The sequence below is a fragment of the Physeter macrocephalus genome, chromosome 16 (genome assembly GCF_002837175.3).
Source record: "Physeter macrocephalus isolate SW-GA chromosome 16, ASM283717v5, whole genome shotgun sequence".
Classification (NCBI taxonomy): Eukaryota; Metazoa; Chordata; class Mammalia; order Artiodactyla; family Physeteridae; genus Physeter; species Physeter macrocephalus.
The window spans coordinates 31,376,400-31,396,960 of NC_041229.1; the positions used below are offsets into that span (position 1 = coordinate 31,376,400).

The window sequence follows — 20,561 nt, forward strand, 5'->3', positions numbered from 1 at the left end:
TTTAGTGCTAATTAATGCAGCTTTTACTGTAAGAGACAACATACTTCCCTGTCTTTTATTCTTCCCTTTGTTCTTTTGTTTTCATCTATTCTTTCTTTCTCTCTCTTTTTTTTAAACTAGAGAAGTAGAGAGCAGAGCAGTTGTTCCCAACTGTGGAGTTGCCCACTAGAATTAATATATATGTTTGAGGAAATGCAAAATAATGCTCTACCTCATAAAAAAGTCAGAACAATTAAAATAACAAATATAATTTCATACCTGTCAGACTGAAAAAAGTTAAAAATTATGAGTGTTTTATTCTCCAACAAAACTTCAAGTTTCTTAAGAGTAATTGGGTATTTCTTTCTATCTCTCACTGTGCCTAATAAGTGTTACGGGCTCTGGAATGTAAACTCCCCAATATAGACATTTTTGTCTTTTATGTTCATCACTGTATCTGCAGTACCTAGAAAGTGCCCACCCAGCACATACATAGTAGGTAATCAATAAATATTTGTGGAAAAATGAAGGATATTAGTTCTTAGCAATACTTGCTGATTAATTGGATGACTGAGAAGCCTTCAGTCAGTTTTCAGAAACTTCAGATCTAGGTTTTCAAAGTTGTAAGGATCAAAGTTGGTTGAGCTTGGGCTGGGATAGGAATGAAAGGCAGAACGAGGGATTTCCCCTCTCTGACCACAGCTTCCTACCACAGTTCCCACTTCCTAGTTCTTAGTACCTCAAATAGCCAACACTTCATAATTTACCCAGCAGCTAACCATTTGGGGAGCCATATTTGATTTTTTCCTAATGAGCACTCCATTGTCACGTACTTCATGATGCCCAGAAAGGTTTCCATTGCTATCAACTCAGATCACTCAATTTTGTGCTTTGACAATTACTCTAATCTTGTATTTAATCTCTGGACCTTGGCCTTTCTTCACCCCAATTTATCACTGCCAGTCTAATCTTTCCAGAATATCACTTTTATGATGCTACGACCCTGCTCAAAAGTTTTTGACTCCTATACATCATCTACTTAAAAGATTTAAATTTCTTAGCTTTGTACCTATAGCCCTCGGTAACCAGGACCCCATTCATCTGTCTTCCCTGTGTTATTACCCAGAACTCTTGGACAGAACTCCTCAGTTCCAACTAGTCAGGTGTACTTATGTCTTCCCCAAACCACCTTGTGTTTCTATGCCTCTGTATTTATTTTCTTGCTCATGGGTCCTAAAAGTTCCAAGTTCTCTGGTCTCCAGCCTAAGTCCCTTTTTTGGATGTCCAAATTATAATTCAGTGAGCCTTCTCTCCTTAAGTAACTATCAGAATTTCTGAAGAATGCTCTCAAATTCCAGAAAACCATTCTGTTGTCACTTGTCACCATGGTTGACTTTTCACCCTAGAAAAATCCTCACCCTCAGCTGATCACAGCTTGCTCTTTCAAAGTTGGATTCACAGGCTGCTGCTGCTCTCCAGAGACAATTTTGTCCCAGGCATGTTCCCAGGCTGCATATCTAATCCCACACAGTACAGCTAAATTCAGATTACAGTATAATAGTTTGCAAAATTTTACACAGGCTTAGGGATAGCTAGAGAAACCACTGTACTACTGATACTCTTGGACCTTAGTCGCCCACCCTTCCCCAATCTCTCTCTCTCTCTTTCGCCACCCCTGCAGTCACACTTCAAGGGCTGGCTTTTTTCCAGCAAGTGGGCTCATTCAGTCAGGGAACAGATGCTGAGTGTCAATTAAGTACCAGGCAGTGTGCTAGGCACTGGGGATGAACCAAATACACACAGTTCCTGTTTTCAAGACAGACATAAAATAAATTACTACAAATAGTTGAGAAAATAATTCTAAGTATGCAAAATGCTGCCAAAGAAATACCTGGAGTATAATTTTAGGTCCTCTACATTCTCTGTGGCCCAGGGAGAGGGGGGAAAAACAGTGTTCCCATCTCTTACAGATATCTAACCACATTAATAATGGTATAATCTGTAGAAAAGCAATTTTGACCTTTAGGAAGACAGCATTTTACATTATTATGCAGACAGTTTAGCTCCTAGGTTTTTTTTTTTTTTATATTTCCTCTACAGAGAATGAAAAGAGCCAAAATGAATGAACACTTAAACTGTGTGCTTGACACCATTCTAAGCCCAATATACATATTAATTTATATAATTTTCACAATAACCTAGGAAGGAGTCCTATTATTTTCCCCATTTCACAGATGAGGCAACTAAGGCACAGAAAGATTATAACTCGCTCAAAGTCACACAGAAAGTAATGGCAGAATTAAAAATCCAGGCAATCTGACTGCAACCCAAAGTCTTTGTTACTGTGCTATTATACCTCTCAATACAGAGAACTGCATAATCTTTCGTCAAAGGTGCATTCCCATCTTTTGCCTCTGAACGTTCTTCCCAGGGCCAGGCTCAGAGCACTCTGCCGCATCATGCTTCTCCACTCGGCTGGACTGCTTTCCTTCTTAGTTGTTGAAACCCCACTAGTTCTTCTATAGAAGCCAGATGAAACCCTTCCTAGGCCTAGTTCACAGTGATCACTTCCATCTCTGAATTCATGTTACAATCACTGTCTATAAAAACTCTTACAGATTACGTTCTCTACTAGGTTTATAGGGAGTGTATGTTTCCCCAAAGTAAATCGCACAGTGCCTTGCACAGAACTGGTACTCAGAAAGAATTATTGATTAAGAGAGGGTCCCCAGCTTGTAGGGGTCTGTGTGGTAGGCAGCAAAACTGGTAGCAAATGGACATTTTTTATGTTTTTTATATGATTTAACCAAAAAATCTATGTTATGACCATGTCTGGAAAATATTCATTCAATAAACAATTAATGTGCTAAATCATTGTGCTAAGTATTAGAAGTAAAACAAACTCTCTCCCCTGAGCTGTATACCTAAATTTCCAGCCGCCTTCCAGATACAATCACAGGTTCAAATCCAAGATCATCATCCTTACCCCTGCAACGCAGAAACACATATTCCAAACTTGCCCCTTCCTCAAGGTTTCAACATTTCTTTTAGGGTCTCCATCATCATTTTGGGCATACATGTCAATCACTTTTTCCATTAAAAAAATATGTTATATATTCATCTTACTAAGGTAACAAGGAGACAGTACTAAGACACCCTGTGCTTTACTTAATAATACCATCAGGACAACCCTCTTTGTTTACATGTAGTTCTTGTATTAGCTGTGGGGGCAGCTCAGTTTTAATATATTATGTGATAAAAGAGTTTACAGTTATGTTCAGAACATTATTTTTTTATTGAGGATTTTAAGTGGGACAAATGAATTAAAGGAATTGTTATGTTTTCCACAGCTCCAGAGATGTAAATCTTTATGCAGTGAAGAAACGTAATTAAATGAAACTCGAATTTTAAAAGCTAACGTTCGTATTAATGATCAGTGGTTAGAGATGTTTAGTTTTCTGTCACAATTTTGATCCAGAATTAATTTGGTTCTAAAATAAAATAAATGGAAAATTGAGGACTCACTCGAATCTTAACGCAACAAATATGAACTAGATTTTTAGTTCTTTGTAACTTTCTGTAAAAATTCCATAACTGAATACAGTGTAGATTATGCTAGGGATGAAATTTGGTTCCTGTGTTAGTATTCCAGATAAATTTAAAGAAAGGCATCTTGGTATTTGTTTTCTTTTGCTCTAAGCAGGTTCTTTACATTTTACTTGAATTAACTTGCAACGTAGATGTTTATCCATAAATCAGTATTAAAATTAAAAACTGGTAAATAAAAAATTGGTAATAAAAAATTATCTAAATATAGATAATCTGAAAAAACATTAAGACATTTCCCCCATGCCATAACAGTGGTATAAAACATGAACATGACGCATGATAGGATCCACAATAAAGTAAGAAAATGTTTGTTCATGACTCTTCGTTGAAGGGTAGCACATACCAATAGAATCCTGAAAAAGATAAACCTAAATTATTTAGTATACAGCTACATTTAAATAATAATCAACATATTTAGCTATTATATATTTTGTGGTAAAATGTCATGAGACATATATCAAATCTGTGACAATAAGTTGGCAGTTAACTACTATTTTAAAATATTTGCGGGCAGCACAGTCTACTTACTATGCTAACAGTACATATGTACTATGCAAACATGCATAATTCTTGACCTTAAGGAATTTATAGTCCAAAGTAAATTCTATCTTTGAAAAAAGTCCTAATATTGCAAAAATTTATTTTGAATTTTTCCTCTATCTTTGCTTTTTTCAGAACATGGTCTATAAATATTATGCGGGCTGGGACTATGTTTCTTTTGTTTATCACTGGGCTCTAGTCCAGCACAGTAGCTGATACACAGTAGATATTCAAAAAATAATTGTTAAATGATTGAATACAGATACTTAGAAACTGCTTCATATGTATTAACAATCTTTTGTGTGATACTAAAATTCAAGTATCAGATTCTGTGATATAAAGACATTTATGTCATTCTTACTTATTTGCCAAAAATTATCGTTTGACAGTCTAAAGAACTGTGTTCTACCTCATCTGAGCCACAGATTTAGCTCTAAAATAAGAAAAAACTATTATTAGACATGGATAACAGAAAAGAAGCCAGGGAAAAAAGTTCATACTTTCTCCAAATAAAAGTATACCTTATCAACTTTTAATTTTAACAGAAAACTATTTAGTTTATGTTAACTATGTTCTGTATATACAGTATATGTTCTGTTAGCTATGCCTCTCTGAGGCATAACATCGTCCTAGTTGCTATCTCCAGCTATTACAATCCTCTTAATAACAAATAATTAGATTGGTTGGTTGCACATTTCCCCTCAACACTTACATATGCTGTAACTTTAAAGACAGAAGAGGTAATTTGTATTTTCTTGGTTTGAGGATTCTTTCGAACACTAAAATAGGGAGGAAAAGGGAACATTTTAAAATATAACAAGCTCTGGCATAATACATTTAAGATGTTGATCCCTTTTAGTATTCAGGTGTTCTTATCCATATATAACATGGAAATATAGAATATCCAGTTAAGTAGTTTGAAAAGAATGGCATCTGTGGTTTCATCAAAGGATGGGGCAACGTTAACTGAATTGAAATTGCAGAAAATTGAATTTTACAGTTAGAGGGTTTGAGGTCAGTTTGAGACTCAGATGATGAAAAGACTCCTAGGCCAGAGACAATTACTGGAAAAACAAGAATTGGTTAAAGTCAGACTGAAGTGTAAACAGCCATAAGGGGTAGATAAAAACATACTAAACTTAAAGAATTAAACAGGCTGAACATAAATGACAGTTCTGCCACTGATTTGTTATTTCACTTTAGGCAAGATTAACCTTTCTGAACCTCAACTTTCTCATATGCAGACTGGGTAGGATATGGTTCCCTTTAGGATTATATGAGAATTAGGTGGAGTAATGTATATGAAAACTATCTATTACTAAATTATATTCTATTAAAATCACTTTCTCTCATAGCTCTCTTTCAGTTACTCTCCCCACAAAAGATAATCTGTGGCAATATATAGTGAGGAAGCAAACTGAGGATTGAGGAAATAAGCTACAGATATATATTTATATATTAATTCATATATAAATATATACACATATTTATAATGCTTTACAATTTGCAAAATACCTTTATATACTTTACCTCACGTAAAGATCACACAACTCAGTGAGGTAGGCATTATTTTGCCAATTTTACAGACAATAGAAGTAGAGCAGTTAAATGATACATTTCAGACATTCCAACTAAAAGTGGTATTTTTGGGAATAGAATTTAGGTGATATAGAGTCCAGTTTTCTTTCCCTACACCTCACCTGTTTATCTTATACCTACTCTAAATTCATATACATCAAAGGTATTGTCCATGTGTTACATGTGTAGGTTAAATTTAAAGGAAGATATCCCTCTTCTTCACTTTATCAGGTGAAAGTACTTCTTTCCCTTCACTACATATGTAAAGAAATGGGGAGAAAGAGAGAGGAGGAGGAAGAAGGGGGACTCTGTGGGAGGGTGTGCATGCATGTGTGTTTGAGCTTGTGCACCTGTTAGAGATGACCAGATACAAGCCATTTCAGGGTTCAGGGTTCAAGATTCTTAGGCAGTTTTCATCTTTAAAACATTTCATTCAAATTTAAACCCAGGAATCATGCAATTAAATTGATTTCCATATATTTCTATAACATAAGTTGAGGTCATTTTCTTTTCTCTAATGCATAAGATACACTGCTTGAAAGTTGGAGACTACATTTAAAATTTCATGCTTATCTGAAAGAAGACTATCACCACTACATATAAAACGTTTGTATACACCTATATGGCCACCCAGATCAAAATACAGAACATATCTATGGTTATATCTAATTTTAAATACTGATCTGGAGGTGGTTATATGGGTGTAAACATATATAAAAATTCACTGAACTTATGTACACTACGATTTGTTCAGTTTACTGTATGTAAATTACTCCTCAGTTTTAAAAAAAAAGAGCCCCTGTAAAAGTTTGTGCTTATCAAATAAACTTAGAGGAAATTTAGTATTTGATACTTCACATAATAATCACTTAACACATACAAACACATACCATAGGTGTATTATTTTTAAAAAGAAACTACATTTGTACATTATTAGGAGTTGGTTTCTAATGGAAATAAATCATATTATTCCATTTTATTACCGCTGATCCTGTATTACTGTTACTTTAAAATACCTCTAAGACAATTCGTCTAATTTTTTTTTTTTCGGTACGCGGGCCTCTTACTGTTGTGGCCTCTCCCGCTGCAGAGCACAGGCTCCGGACGCGCAGGCTCAGCGGCCATGGCTCACGGGCCTAGCCGCTCCGCGGCATGTGGGATCTTCCCGGACCGGGCCACGAACCCGTGTCCCCTGCATCGGCAGGCGGACTCGCAACCACTGTGCCACCAGGGAAGCCCGTCTAAGTTTTTATAGGTCAAGCAAAGTATATTATCACCTGTCCTATATCTCATAAGAAAAAAGAAAAGGAAATGTAAAGTGATATTCATTTGTGCCCTAGGGTGTTCTACAAATAATTGCATTATATCAGATTTTTGGCAGTCACTAATTCACTCTCCAGGTAACCATAGTTTTTAAGGATGCTAGAACATAATTTCCATTTTAAAAAGTATGATTGTATTAATGGTTTAGAAATAGTGTAATGATTGGTTTCTTATCAATATCATTTGTGCTAATTTCTGAGGATCAGTCCCATATTGACTCTAAACGTTATGGTGTACAGACCATTCTAGCTAACTCTGCTCATTTTAAGACACAAGGATGCCATGGCTTAATTAGCATCTGAAGGTCATAATCTAAGCCTCTCAGTTCAAATCATAAAATCTGGGGCAGATATGTATTTTGGAGAACATCTCCTAAAACTTTGACAAGAGCATGTGTTTAATGTCTAAAGTAGGAAAGACACAGGCACCATTAGTAACTATAGAATTATTTTTGAAGTGCAATGAAACAATTGATCATTTGCTCTCCAAGAAAATGGTTCTAAAGTATTGCCTATGCAATTTAAAGGGACCATAATCCTTGAAAATAAGGCATTTTCCAAAACATTTAAAAGATGTCTTTTATAGGACTTGTAATAATGGATGAGGGAGAAAATACCTTAAGAATGTTTTTACCTTTTTGTTTGAGTCAGAGACCCCTAAAATCAGGCTCTGTAATGTGCCCTCAATATCTACAGACATAAGGGATGGACTTCTTTGCTAGAATGAATCAGGGACAATGTTTATCTGCAAGTGAAGGTTAGATAATGTAAGGTAGCTACTGCATGTATAATTAGAAAGATAGCAAACGTTTTTCTAAAGCATGTAAAAACACCCAAAACTCAAGTAAAGGAACAGGAAAAAACATCCGTCTTGGTTAAGTTAGCTTGTACAAATGACTTGATTAGATACATGGCTCAGAATTCTGAGAAATTACTGATGATACTTCAAGTTCCACTTGTGCTTCCTTTACTTATATACCCCTTGATAAATGCTATGTTGAACCAACCTGTATCTTTACCTTAACCAACTAACACAGCATCTGACCCAAATCAGCACGACTAATATTAGAAAAGCCCCATGTAGTGCATATGATAAGCAAACCAACATAGCTCCTAAGGGATTTTGAGGTCATTTAACGCATTCAGTTGCTTTGTGTTGGCACCTAAGCCATCTCAAGCAAATATTTATTCTAATCATAAGTTCCTACTGAAGTTGCTTTGGGAAGACAATTTCATATCCTCCCCTCATTCAGCAAAGAAATTCATAAGCATGCTTAACTTGGATCATCGAGAGAAATATTTAATGGGTCTCAGAGAAAAGTAATGCTGTAACTGGGCTGGTCTCCTTCCCAGTCTCCCCTAGAATGACAGACTTGTGATGCATCGCCCCTGAATTGGGAACAGACTGCCCTCCTCTTTGCGGGCCCTTGTGGACTTGACTCCATCAAGACGTCCCTGATTGCTCACACCCACACTGACAATTTCTTCTTTTGAACTTCTGGGGTTTTTATTACAGTATAAAGAGCTGTAAACATTTGCCTATAAATAACTGAACATTTGATTATATAAAAAACGTTTACTTATAAAAGATTTTAAATAATTACTTTACTATTATTTACTATGTTAACTTGTAATTTCCTTAAGGTCAGAGACTGCCTGATGCCTCCTCTTGCACTCTTCAGTGCTTGGTCGAGTTCAGTGCCCAATATTAACACTTGCTGGTTGCCTGATTAAGTGATTCCATGGATACAATTCTTATCCTTTCTGTAAGATGTCATGAATTTGGGATACTCATTTTATGAATGGTCATTACTCTTTGAGTCATACTTTTTCTTAGCATCCAGAAAGTATAGAAGAGTATCACAAGTGAGAATTCAGGGAAGGGAATGTTGGAAAAAATAGCAGTTTCTTCAATGTTTAGGTTCTAAAGTTATTTCTATTTCAAATATCTCTAATAGAATCTTTTCCTCCACAGCACATGGTAGTGAGGAATTCCACAGGTTCATGTGGCTTGATGAGGTACAACACACTGTGGTGGCTGTGGTGTGTGTGTTTGTGTGTGTGTGTGTGTGTGTGTGTGTGTTTAGGGTACATCGAGGAGTACCTAGCGGGAGTGCTAGAAGCAGTCTTGTAAGTTTTCATGAGCTGCAAATGATAAGAACAGAATATATTTGATGTAGGTATGTGCATGTTATTTCTGAAATTCTGTTTCTATAATTTCTCTTCCAACAATCTTTACGTATTGACACAATAACTTTTTCATAAAAATCAGAGACAGAGTATAGAAATATTTTTCTGTTTTTAAAACTATATCAAAAATAAACTCAGTAGAATAACTGAATCATGCAGTTTGTTGTATAGCTGTATGACACATGTAATGGATATGAGAATTGAGGTGTTGAGGATAAGTAAAGTAACAATCAAGAGTTTGATGAGACTCTAATCTGTTGTTTTCCTATTAAAGTAAAATTGTGGGGCTTCCCTGATGGCACAGCGGTTAAGAATCCGCCTGCCAATGCAGGGGACACAGGTTCAAGCCCTGGTCCAGGAAGCTCCCACATGCCACGGAGAAACTAAGCCCGTGTGCCACAACTACTGAGCCTGTGCTCTAGAGCCCACAAGCCATGACTACTGAGCCTGCGTGCTGCAACTACTGAAGCCCACACACCTAGAGCCCATGCTCCGCAACAAGAGAAGCCACCGCAATGAGAAGCCTGCGCACTGCAACGAAGAGTAGCCCCCACTTGCCGCAACTAGAGAAAGCCCGCACGCAGCAACAAAGACTCAACGCAGACAAGAATAAAATAAATAAATAATTTTTTAAAATATAATGATGTCCTTTTTTTTTTTTTTTTTTTTTTTTTTTTTAGCGGTACGCGGGCCTCTCCTGCTGCGGAGCACAGGCTCCGGACGCACAGGCTCAGCGCCCATGGCTCACGAGCCCAGCCGCTCCGAAGGCATGTGGGATCCTCCCGGACCGGGGCACAAACCCGTGTCCCCTGCATTGGCAGGCGGACTCTCAACCACTGCGCCACCAGGGAAGCCCTAAATAAATAAATTTTTTAAAAAACTAAATTGTGTAACTAAACCCTGGGAACCTTTGCTTTTACTTGTTCCTATCCCCTTTGCCTATTAAGATGATCCAATATCTTCATCATTGAAAAACTCAACTAAAGAATGTTCACTCCAGTTAAAATAAAAGCATAAATAAAAGATTTGTAAAGTCTTTATCCTCACTTGGTCTTCAAAAAGAAAAAAAAAAAAAGCCCTAGTGGAATACTTAAAACAAATTTAGGATTAATTTTGAAAAGATAAAGATTAACACTTAGGTGAAAATTCTTCTACCTCTTTAGAACAAAGGTAATAATTTTTTTTACTATTATATTCATCAGTATTAGTCAAGCAAGTTCAAACACCCTGAGGGAGCTCGTGTCCCCTTGAGATTTAAAAGAAGGCCTAGGGACAAAAGGGAGACCTGGAAGAAGGCAGTTGCTAGTAAGGGATGGAGTGGGTGACAGGTCTGGATGAGAAAACAAGAACAAGAGGCAGCTGAGGGGACTGAGGACTAAAATAGGGTCAGGGAAATCTAGAAATTTTGTAGCCTGGAAGAGAATAAGGAGGCTCTGAGGAGGGGGTCAGGGTGGTGCTATTTTTACTCACTTTGGTTGTTAATAGATCCACAAATAGTTGCTGGGTAATCCTACCAGAGTTAAACAAATAATTTGCTCTATTAACCAGAGTTTTACATATTGTAATCAAGCAACATTACCTTAGTAGATCCTTATAGATAAGCTTTGTTGTTTCCAGATATGGATTAAGCACATCTTCATATTGACAAAGGGCTCCACCAAGGCAAAGATGTTTGAAAAGACAAAACAGGAACTCTTCTCTATCTGGTTGGCTGAATACTTCATATTTTTCTGAGTCTTCCACTAGCAAAACCTATGTAAGATGATAAAATTCATCTCAGTGTAACATAATTTGAGGTTCTAATTTTTATGTTTTCAAAAGTTTCAGTTTATATGTTTAAAAGTAATTTTAGACCTATTTTAAGAACCGATCCTGAAGCAATGGAGAAAATGATCTGCGAGACCTCTGCTTATTGTCCCTCCATTCTATCATTTTATCAGGTACAGACAGTGAAAGGAATAAATCTAAACCTAAGCCTTCTCTTCTTCTGCTTTCTTTGTTCTAGTTAATATCTTTAGTAATCGTTTCAGTGCTGCTGAAATTTTAGAGTTGAGTCACTGTGAATCTCATTTGGAAACAATGGGAGCATAAATAAATGGAGAAACTTCTCCATCCCATAAGGTCCATAGTCTTTGCTTCCACCAAGAGGCTAAACACAAATGGTCATTTTGTAAGCCCTTTCATAGTGTTTGGATTACTATTTTCCTTATGCCCACAGTTACACCATTTTGAACTATTCCAGTAGCTGGAGCCTCATAATCACCTCTTCTTCTGTTCTCCTCTAATAATATCACCTTACACATCACCAGGCTACATGGATGCTTGCTCTCTTGAGACCTTGCTACCTCTTTCAGAAAATAGTTTGACTAGGTCTGATGTGGGGGATTTTCTTACACCATTGGGCATTACAGACAATTGCTTAATTTGTTGACTGTAGTGGACATGAACAGGTGATGAACGTATTACTACAAAATATATTCCTTTTATTGAATTGCTTATAGCCCATTTACTTGAAAAAAGAATGTGAAATAGCTAATAATAAAATATGGATACAGTAAGACAAAAATAATAAAAGACAAAAGAATGTAACCAAGATATAAAGTGGGAAGAGAAAATAAAAACACATAAGGAACTCTACATGGAGAAAACCTTAAAAAATTGTGCATAACATTTAACACTACCATACAGTTAACACAAACATAAATACATATAAGAAACTCTAGATGGAAAAAAGCTATAAAAATTGTGCATAACACTTAATGCTACCACATAGGTAAAGGAAGGATATATGAGTCATATAACAATCACTGTCTAGCAGTAAGAAGTACACTTTTTATTAGGAAAATTGATTAAACTTAACATTTTACCTCAATCTCAAATGAAAATCATTACAAGGTCATTATATAAGAGGCATTAAAAAACAATAAACTATGGTGTTGTCTATATGTAGTTTACTTATAATGACTTGATGAAAGCTGAAGTTATATGTAGTAAAGGTAAGAGGAAGTGGTCCACAGTTTATTGCTCTCTGTGTGCCACATATAAGACCTGTAACATCTCCTCTCCCTCCCTCCGTCTCTCTATATAAGGAAATAATGTGATATTAAAACCCAGGTTTGCAGCCACCTAAAGATTTGGCTTAATACAAGGGTGACAAAAGCCTTTAGGGATGAATAGTTTACACATTCCTTACACAAGGACTCATATTGAATTGATTAGGCTGTGCAATTAAAAAATTATAATTAAAAACATTTTTGGAGTGAATGTTAAAACTAACACTTTATGTTTGATCTCCCTCTCTATTCACATACAGATCTGTTTAGTTGTGTAGCCCTCAGAGAGGAGATAGGCAATGGTTAATGGGTCCAACTTCTGAGCCGCGGTCAGGAAGGAGGCTATTATCAGAACTTAATCACACAGTGTGCCAACAGAATCTGTGTTGCTACACAATGGGAGAGCCCTTTCTAGTTCAGGCTAAAGCTAAAAGTTATTTATATTTTTTTCAGCCGGAAAGCAACCAAGTTAAAGCCCGCTCTGTTGCCACAGAGTGGCAAAGAACACAAGAGCAAAACATACAGGCAATTGGCAAAAGACACCGAGCCCCAGCACTTCCTGAATAGAGGTGCTACTCATGGCAATAAATAAGCAGGAGGCAGTTTTGCAGGGTATCCTGTTGAAGAGCAAACCCTCCTTTTATTTTTATTTTTTGGCCGCGCCGCATCCTAGTTCCCCAACCAGGAATCAAAGCCGTGACCCCTGCATTGGAAGCACGGAGTCTCAACCACTGAACAGCCAGGGAAGTCCCACAAATCCTCCTTTTAAAACGTCATTGCTGAGGCTCTCTCTGTAGAAGTGATGGTGTAGGAGTGAGTCCTTTTAGGTATTGTTCTAGTGAAGATCAATGTATGGACTGGCTGGATGCTCCCTCATCTCCTACAGACAAGATTCCTGTGTCCAGAACGATATATCAGTAGCCTCCCTATTTCATTTCTATCTGCATTTGTAATACATTAGACTTGTACATCTTCCTTCTCTCTTAATGTATAATAATAATAATAGTAATTAGCAGTAGTTAATATTATTGAAATCTTACTAAGTGCTGAGCATTGTGTAAAGCACTTTAAATGCATTATGTCACATAATTCTTACATTATTCCTATTTCATATATGAAGAAACTGAAGCTTAGAGAGGTTAAGTATGACAGTTATTAAAGTGACAGAGCCTAGATTTGAACCTACGTCTATTTGATAGCCCTAATTTTTGACCGCTTTGTAAATACTCTTTCTCATCAATTAAAATAATAATGATGATATTTCATTCTAACAGCATTTCATAAAATTCTTTCTCAACAATTTTAGGAAGAAGGTAGAATGGGCATTTTAATTTCCATATTGTATAGATAAGATCTTGAGGCTCAAAATATTGAATGACTTGCCTAAGGTTATTATTATCTTTTAAATAATAAATCAGGAATTAGGGAAATAATCCATGTCTTCTGATGCCAAATTCAGTATGCCTCTCATTAAAACAAAAATTAACTTAGTTAATCAAATGGCTTTTTGATCTCAGCAATGAGATTAAAAGATTATTTCCCTCCAGAGCCATTTTAAAATATTCATTTGATATGTTAAGAGAAAATATTAAAGAAAAATAATCATCAATTAAATAGGCCAGAGTTTCTTGCCTCAGCACTACTGACATTTTGGGCCAGATAACTTTGTTGTAGGGACTGTCCTGTGCATTGCATGATGTTTAGCAGCATCCCTGGCTTCTACCCATTAGATGTCAGTAGAAGCCCACTGAGAACTTATGAAATACACACATAATCAAGTTGATAAGAAAAGTGCCATCCAAGAAGAAACCTACCCGGGTAATGATTATTACTGATCATTATTCATTGATAAGAGGTATTTTATGGGTTTTAGGCAGGCAAAAGTTTTTGCCATTAAGCATTTCCTGAAATGAAATTCTATTGTGAAAATGTAAAATTCTGTACTTACTTTTCGTAATTCATCAGAAATAAGGAAGGGATCACAAAAAGAATCTAAGCATTTAACAATATGTCCATTCTCTCGTACAATATCTTCATCATATAACGGATTAAAAAATGACATTGAAATCTGTGTGCAAGGAACGTTTATAGCTTCAATTTTTTTTACCTCAGTTCCTGAATAAAGAGATATACAAATTAATTTAGTACTCTCAATTATTGCCAAAACAAATATCACTCTGCAGAGATTCTAAGAAGTAACCAAATACAACATATGTTTTGATATATTTAAAAGACACATTAGTTTAGGGATTTTATTAAATTCTTATTTTGCAGGTTGTTTATTTTTATTAATTATTAAAAGTTTATAACAAAATTTCACCATTTCAGGCCTAGATGAAGGATATGTAAATTAGAAAATACTGGAAAATGAAATATTTATTGTGTAGTAGGAGGTTCTTATATCAGTTTTAATGTATATATCAGAATTGCCTATAAAACATAGAAATTGCTTCATATGATTTTGGATTTGTATTATGCTTAATGCTTTATAATTCATATTACAAAAATTTTAATTAACATAAGTAAGGATGTTTCTAAAGTCACTGAGGGTATTTTGAAAATGTTTCTCTCCATTTAAAAATTTCTCCCTTGTGATCTCACTTACAGTGTTTATTACAAAAAAAAGGTTTTCCAAATCAAGGTAAATTTCAAACCAGGCCCTAATCAAGTTATTACAAATGTTAGAGAAATTTGAAATCATGGTGTTCTGTCTATTTTTCTCTTGTAGCTCTAGTTCTTCCCATTTCCACACCAACACCACCCCGCCCCCCATTTATTTCCTGAATGTGTCTTTCAGGAATGGATTTTCTGTTACTAGAGGTTCTATTAAATTGCAAAAAGACATAAAGATTAAGGTCAATACTTTTATTATTGCCTCAGTGAGTCACTCAATTGGTTTCTCTCTTTTATGCACCTACATACGCACACGCACTCACTCAGATATAAAGGGGTGGAGTTCTCCTTGTTCAAAGTTCTAGGATGACTGCAGACTTAGATATGGTGTGTCCTCTCCCCAATATATTTGCTGGATCTCTGACCTGAGAAGCAATTTGAGCTTGAGAAGAGTAATGTTGATGATTATTTGCACTTCCTCCCTCTGGCTGTCCACCCAGAGTCTTGCTAGGACCTGTTGCTCTCATTCTGAGCCTGAGCTGGGCTAGTGTGGAGGCAAGAAGAATGCCTGGAGCCAAGCACTGTGCATGCCTCAGTTATTTCAAAAGATACACTGCTAAGAAAAGCTCCTTTTGTTCTAGAAGCAAAATCCTTCGGGGGATTAAAGTAAAAAGAAGACCCTAGAAAATGACAGAGTAGGTCTGAGTAATATTGGAAGACCAAAGAACTAGAGCAGTATAAAGCCAGACAATTTTCAAAGATGGGTTGGTGGCCATAGGATGAGGGACTGACATTGGGCAACATGCCATTTTAATAAATCTACCCTAGGTCTAACTTGGGGAGTGGCAGGAGGGTGTGGATGGTGAGAGAAGGTAATTGAATTTAAACCACTTAATCTGAAACATAGAAACAGAACTTGCTATGGACTGAATTGTGTCCCTCCAAAATTCATATGTTAAAGCCCTAACCCCCAAAGTGATGGTATTTTGAGATGGAGTCTTTGGGGAAGTAATTAGGGTTAGATGAGGTCATGGGTGGGATTAGGAGGACCTCAACATATGAATTTTGAAGGGACACAATCCAGTCCACAGCCTTCTGCCCCTGGACCCCCAAATTCATGTCCTTCTCACATGAAAAATACATTGATTCTATCCCAAAAGCCCCAAAAGTCTTAACTCATTCCAGCAACAACCCTAAAGTCTAAAGTCCAAAGTCTCATCTAAATATCATCTAAATCAGATATGAGTGAGACTTGAGGTACAATTCATCCTGAGGCAAAATTCCTCTCCAACTAAGAACCTGCAAAACAAGACAAGTTACATGCTTCCAAAATACAGTGGTGAGATAGGCATAGGATAGACATTTACATTCCAAAAAGGAGAAATAGGAAAGAAGATAGGGGTGATGGTCCGAAGCAAGCCTAGAACTTGGCAAGGCAAATTCCATTAGACTTTAAGCCTCAAGAATAATCCTCTTTGGTTCAATGTTCTGCTTTCCATACCTACTGGGGCAGTTCTTCCTCCAAGGAAGTGTGTTGTTGAAACTGAGGGGGTGACCCTGACGATCTCTGAATTGCCTTCTCAGTCCTTCTTCTCTTTTCTTGAAGAATAGCACATGCTTACAGCTGACTGGCTCCATGGTCTGGCCCTGTAGGATCTAAAAAGTCTGATAGCCTTCATTTTGTCTCATTTTTTTCTGTCCCCTTTAGTTCAAGCTGGCATGGCAGTGTCTTTGCTGGTACAATCCCAACTCTATTTCTGGCTTCTGATTCTGAAATGGCTGATTAAGCCCATGAGTTGCACGCATGATCTCTTTATCAAATGGTTGCTCAAGGACACACTTAGTGTTCTCTTCAGAACAAGCTTTCTCATTTTCTGCAATATGGATATGCTGAGAATTTTCCAAATCTTCAAGTTCTGGTACCATTTTGCTTAACAATTCCTTCTTCAATTCATCTCTCTCCTTCCATGTTTTACTATAACCATTCAGGAGGAAACAAGCCACTCCGTCAATACTTTGCTTAGAAATCTCCTCAGCAAATATTAATTTTATCATTTACAAGTTCTATTTTCCACAAAAACACTAGAACACAGTTCAGCCAAGTTCTCTGCCATTTTATAACAAGGACTGCCTTCCTTCCAGTCTCTAATGCCATGTCATTTCCGTCTGAGACCTCACCAGAATCAACCTTAACATCCATATTCTAGCATGCACCTCAAGACTCTTACAGACTATAACCATTACACAATTTCAATGCTACTTCCACATTTTTAGATATTTTTACAGAAGCACTCCACTTGGTACCAAAATCTGTATTAGTCTGCTTGGGCTGCTATCACAAAATACTGTAGACTGGGTAGTTTAAACAACAGACATTTATTTTTCCACAGTTCTCTAGGGTGGGAAGTCTAAAATCAAGATGTCAGCTGATTTAGTTCCTGGTGAGGACTCTCTTCCTGGCTTGCAAACGGCTGCCTTCTAGCTGTGTCCACATGTGACAGACTCTTATAAGAACACTAATCCCATCATGAGGGCCTCTCAAGACCTTATCTAAACCTGAAATCTCCCAAAGACCTCATCTCCAAATACTGTCACATCAGGAGTTAAGGCTTCAATATAAGAATTCGGGAGGGAACACAATCCAGTGCATAGCACACACTCTCTGTTATGTAGAAATTTGGTTAAATTATGTCTCCAGCATTTATAAGTTTTACAATGCATCACTAAGATCACACAGAAAGTTAAGAATGTATTGTTTTTCCCCCTCAATACTAGCATTACAATACACTGGACAGCTCCTTTTTATTTAGTGTCCAAGTCGGTGCTTTTCTGGAAACCCCGTTAATGTGGAAGTGACAGAGGCAAGATGAGTTAGTTCTAGAGCCTGGATTTGAACCTCAACTCCACCTGGCCAGCTATGTAAAACTGCACAAGTTACTTAGCTCATGCCTCTGACCCCTCATTTTTGAAATAGGGATATACAATAATACCTCTTTCAGAGTTGTTTTGAGAATTAAAGGAGGTAATGGGAACTCCCTAATTAAAGACCATTAAAACACGCCTTGGACAAAGATGTGGCATAAAAAATGTGCATAATGCCCTTAGCTGAGCACATAGGAAGCACCCATTACACGTTAGCCAAAGAAGGGCAAAGTATGTCTAAAAGAAGGGGGCCGTGGCAGCTGGCTGAGAGGATAAATCAGCACCAACAATTGGCAACATAGGCAGTTTAGCCAGTAGTGAAGGAGATTCCATCATCACTCTCTTTAAACCTGGTTCACTTGCTTGAAAAATGTCTTTTCTCTCATTAAACAAAAGCTATTTCTTATGCTTATAAAGGTGCCCAGAGTAAAATTAGAGAGAAGATGGCTGATATATGAGAAAAAGAAGAAGAAAAGCAAATAGGAGATAAAAACAAGTTAATGGAAGAGTACAAGCCGTCCACTAGAAACTTCTGTTTCTGAAATAGAGTGCTACCTCTTCTTCTATTTTTCAGAGTACTTCTAATTGATTCTGTCAAGTACATGCGGAAGTTTAGAATCTTTCTTTTTGCAATGCCTTTTACAAAAATTAGAAAAAAGTCAGTGCTGTTTTGTGAAGTATGTACCAAAACGGGGGAAGGTAGAATGCCTATTTCAATGAACGTTATCTTTTGTAAACGAGTTTACTGAAGTTACTGTAAACGTGGTTTGTAAACACTAACAGGTGACTCTGATTATTTCCTTTTGAAGATTTGGAAATGGTAAATATATTTGCTTAGATACTTAGTTTAACTTTGTAAGTAGTCTGAAGATTACACTGTACTAACTTTTTGTTCTATAAATTTTGCAGTGGTCTTTAGCCAAAAGCAATAAAATTTGACCTACTAAGCCCAACATCATGAACTGTTTGTAAACTTGTGCTTGACTAATACTTTACGAAAAGTTATTTTTGTGTAAGACCACTAGAGTTCCACGAAAATACGTTGTAAGAATTTACCAAAACAACCCCATCTAATTTAAAATTAACTTACATTTTCTTGAGCACATATTCACTTTACCAACCAGATTCTCCTTCTAATTGGAATGATAATTTATTCTATTGTTAAGAGGGCTCAACCTAAATTTTCAAATACAGTGTTCACGTTTCTGTTTTCAAAATAGTCTTCTGTTAACTCTCTAATTTATTCCTTGACCTGAGAGTTATTTAAAAGATTTGAGTGTTATTAAGTGTTTAAATGTTTGGGTAATTTTCTTTAAAGATTTCTAGCTGTGTTTCAACGTACTATGAAAATATTATCTATATGAAGTTCTCCTTTTGAGAATTTAAGACTCTCTCCTCCATGATTTAATATATTATTTTTAAAGACTGTTACATGGTGGCTGCCAGAAATCCATTCCCCTGACCCAGCTGAAATTTTGCCCATGCATCCGCACATCCGTGGAATCTTACCTGACCCTTTCCCACTGGGTAGAATTGATCACTACCCTCCTTTTGCTCCCATTGCTATGTTAGCACCTGTGATACATTATTGCACATATTTTAAAATATATCAGTGAGTTCCCTGAGTACACGTTTTCTCTTACTCACCTTTATGTTCCCTGCATCTGTCAGAGTCCATGAAAGGTGCACAATAAATACTTTCCAAACAAATGTAAAGAGTGAAAAATTGATCTTAAGTGTTAAGCCAGGATAGCAGCAGTGGACTACCAGGAGAAAGATGCAGGGCAGGCCTGGCACAGTTGATAATATTTGACTTTGATGTTGTCAAGCAAATGAGTCATTATTCACAATTTATATTTTAATAATGAAAATTCCTGAGGTAAAATTTTGTTATAATAGTAAAATAGTAATCTGAAGAGATGAAAATAAATTTTGTTTACCTAATGTAATCCACTGTCCAGAAGAATCTGAAAGTAACTTCAAATTGGGAATAACATTTGGATCTCTAAAAAAAGCCTAAAATACAAATTTGAGGGGAACAAGTTAGATATATTATTATAAACAGTAATAAGAATTAACTTCTTAAATAACTATAGTAAAATCTCATTTAATTTAAATTGGGGAAGGATAATTTTAAATTGCTAAAATGTCTTAAGCAATAAATGTTTCATAAAGAAATGAAGTTCTGTTACCTTCAAGTTGGAACAGTATGAACAATACTGGTATGTCCAAGTAGATACCTTTGGGACTAATTTAATAAATAGAAAGTAATGATTTACAGTGAAAATAAGAGGTTATATAATGTTTGAAAATTTTGTTTTCTTTCAATCTTGTTCTCCCAATTAACTGATGTAAGTAATCACTGCTTCCACTCTCCCCAACTAAATCTAAATCTAAATGTAATTGTCAGTTTAATTCTATCCAAGGGGCACATAGAAAAGTGATAAATTTCACTTCTTTTTTTAAATTTTTTTATATTTTTATACAGCAGGTTATTATTAGTCATCCATTTTATACACATCAGTGTATACATGTCAATCCAATTCTCCCAATTCATCACACCACCACCCCAACCCCTCGCCGCTTTCCCCACTTGGTGTCCATACGTTTGTTCTCTACATCTGTGTCTCTATTTCTGCCCTGCAAACCGGTTCATCTGTACCATTTTCTAGGTTCCACATATATGCGTTAATAGACGATATTTGTTTTTCTCTTTCTGACTTACTTCACTCTGTATGACAGTCTCTAGATGCAT

General features: G+C 36.2%; 1 protein-coding gene across 2 annotated transcripts in view; it reads right to left on the minus strand.

Annotated features, from left to right (window-relative positions):
- Positions 1-3,250: 3,250 nt before the first annotated feature.
- Positions 3,251-20,561, minus strand: part of CFAP300 (cilia and flagella associated protein 300) — a 27,524-nt gene continuing 10,213 nt past the window's right edge. Inside the window, exons 3-7 of one of the 2 annotated variants that reach the window (XM_007117542.2) lie at positions 19,747-19,822; positions 14,220-14,386; positions 10,798-10,970; positions 4,841-4,907; positions 3,251-3,941 (exon numbers count right to left, since the gene is read on the minus strand). In XM_007117542.2, coding sequence (XP_007117604.1) covers positions 3,813-3,941; positions 4,841-4,907; positions 10,798-10,970; positions 14,220-14,386; positions 19,747-19,822 — 612 coding nt within the window. In that variant the 3' untranslated portion in view covers positions 3,251-3,812. Of the gene's footprint in view, positions 3,942-4,840; positions 4,908-10,797; positions 10,971-14,219; positions 14,387-19,746; positions 19,823-20,561 lie in introns of those variants that run through there. The other variant, XM_028501338.1, reaches the window with a different exon arrangement.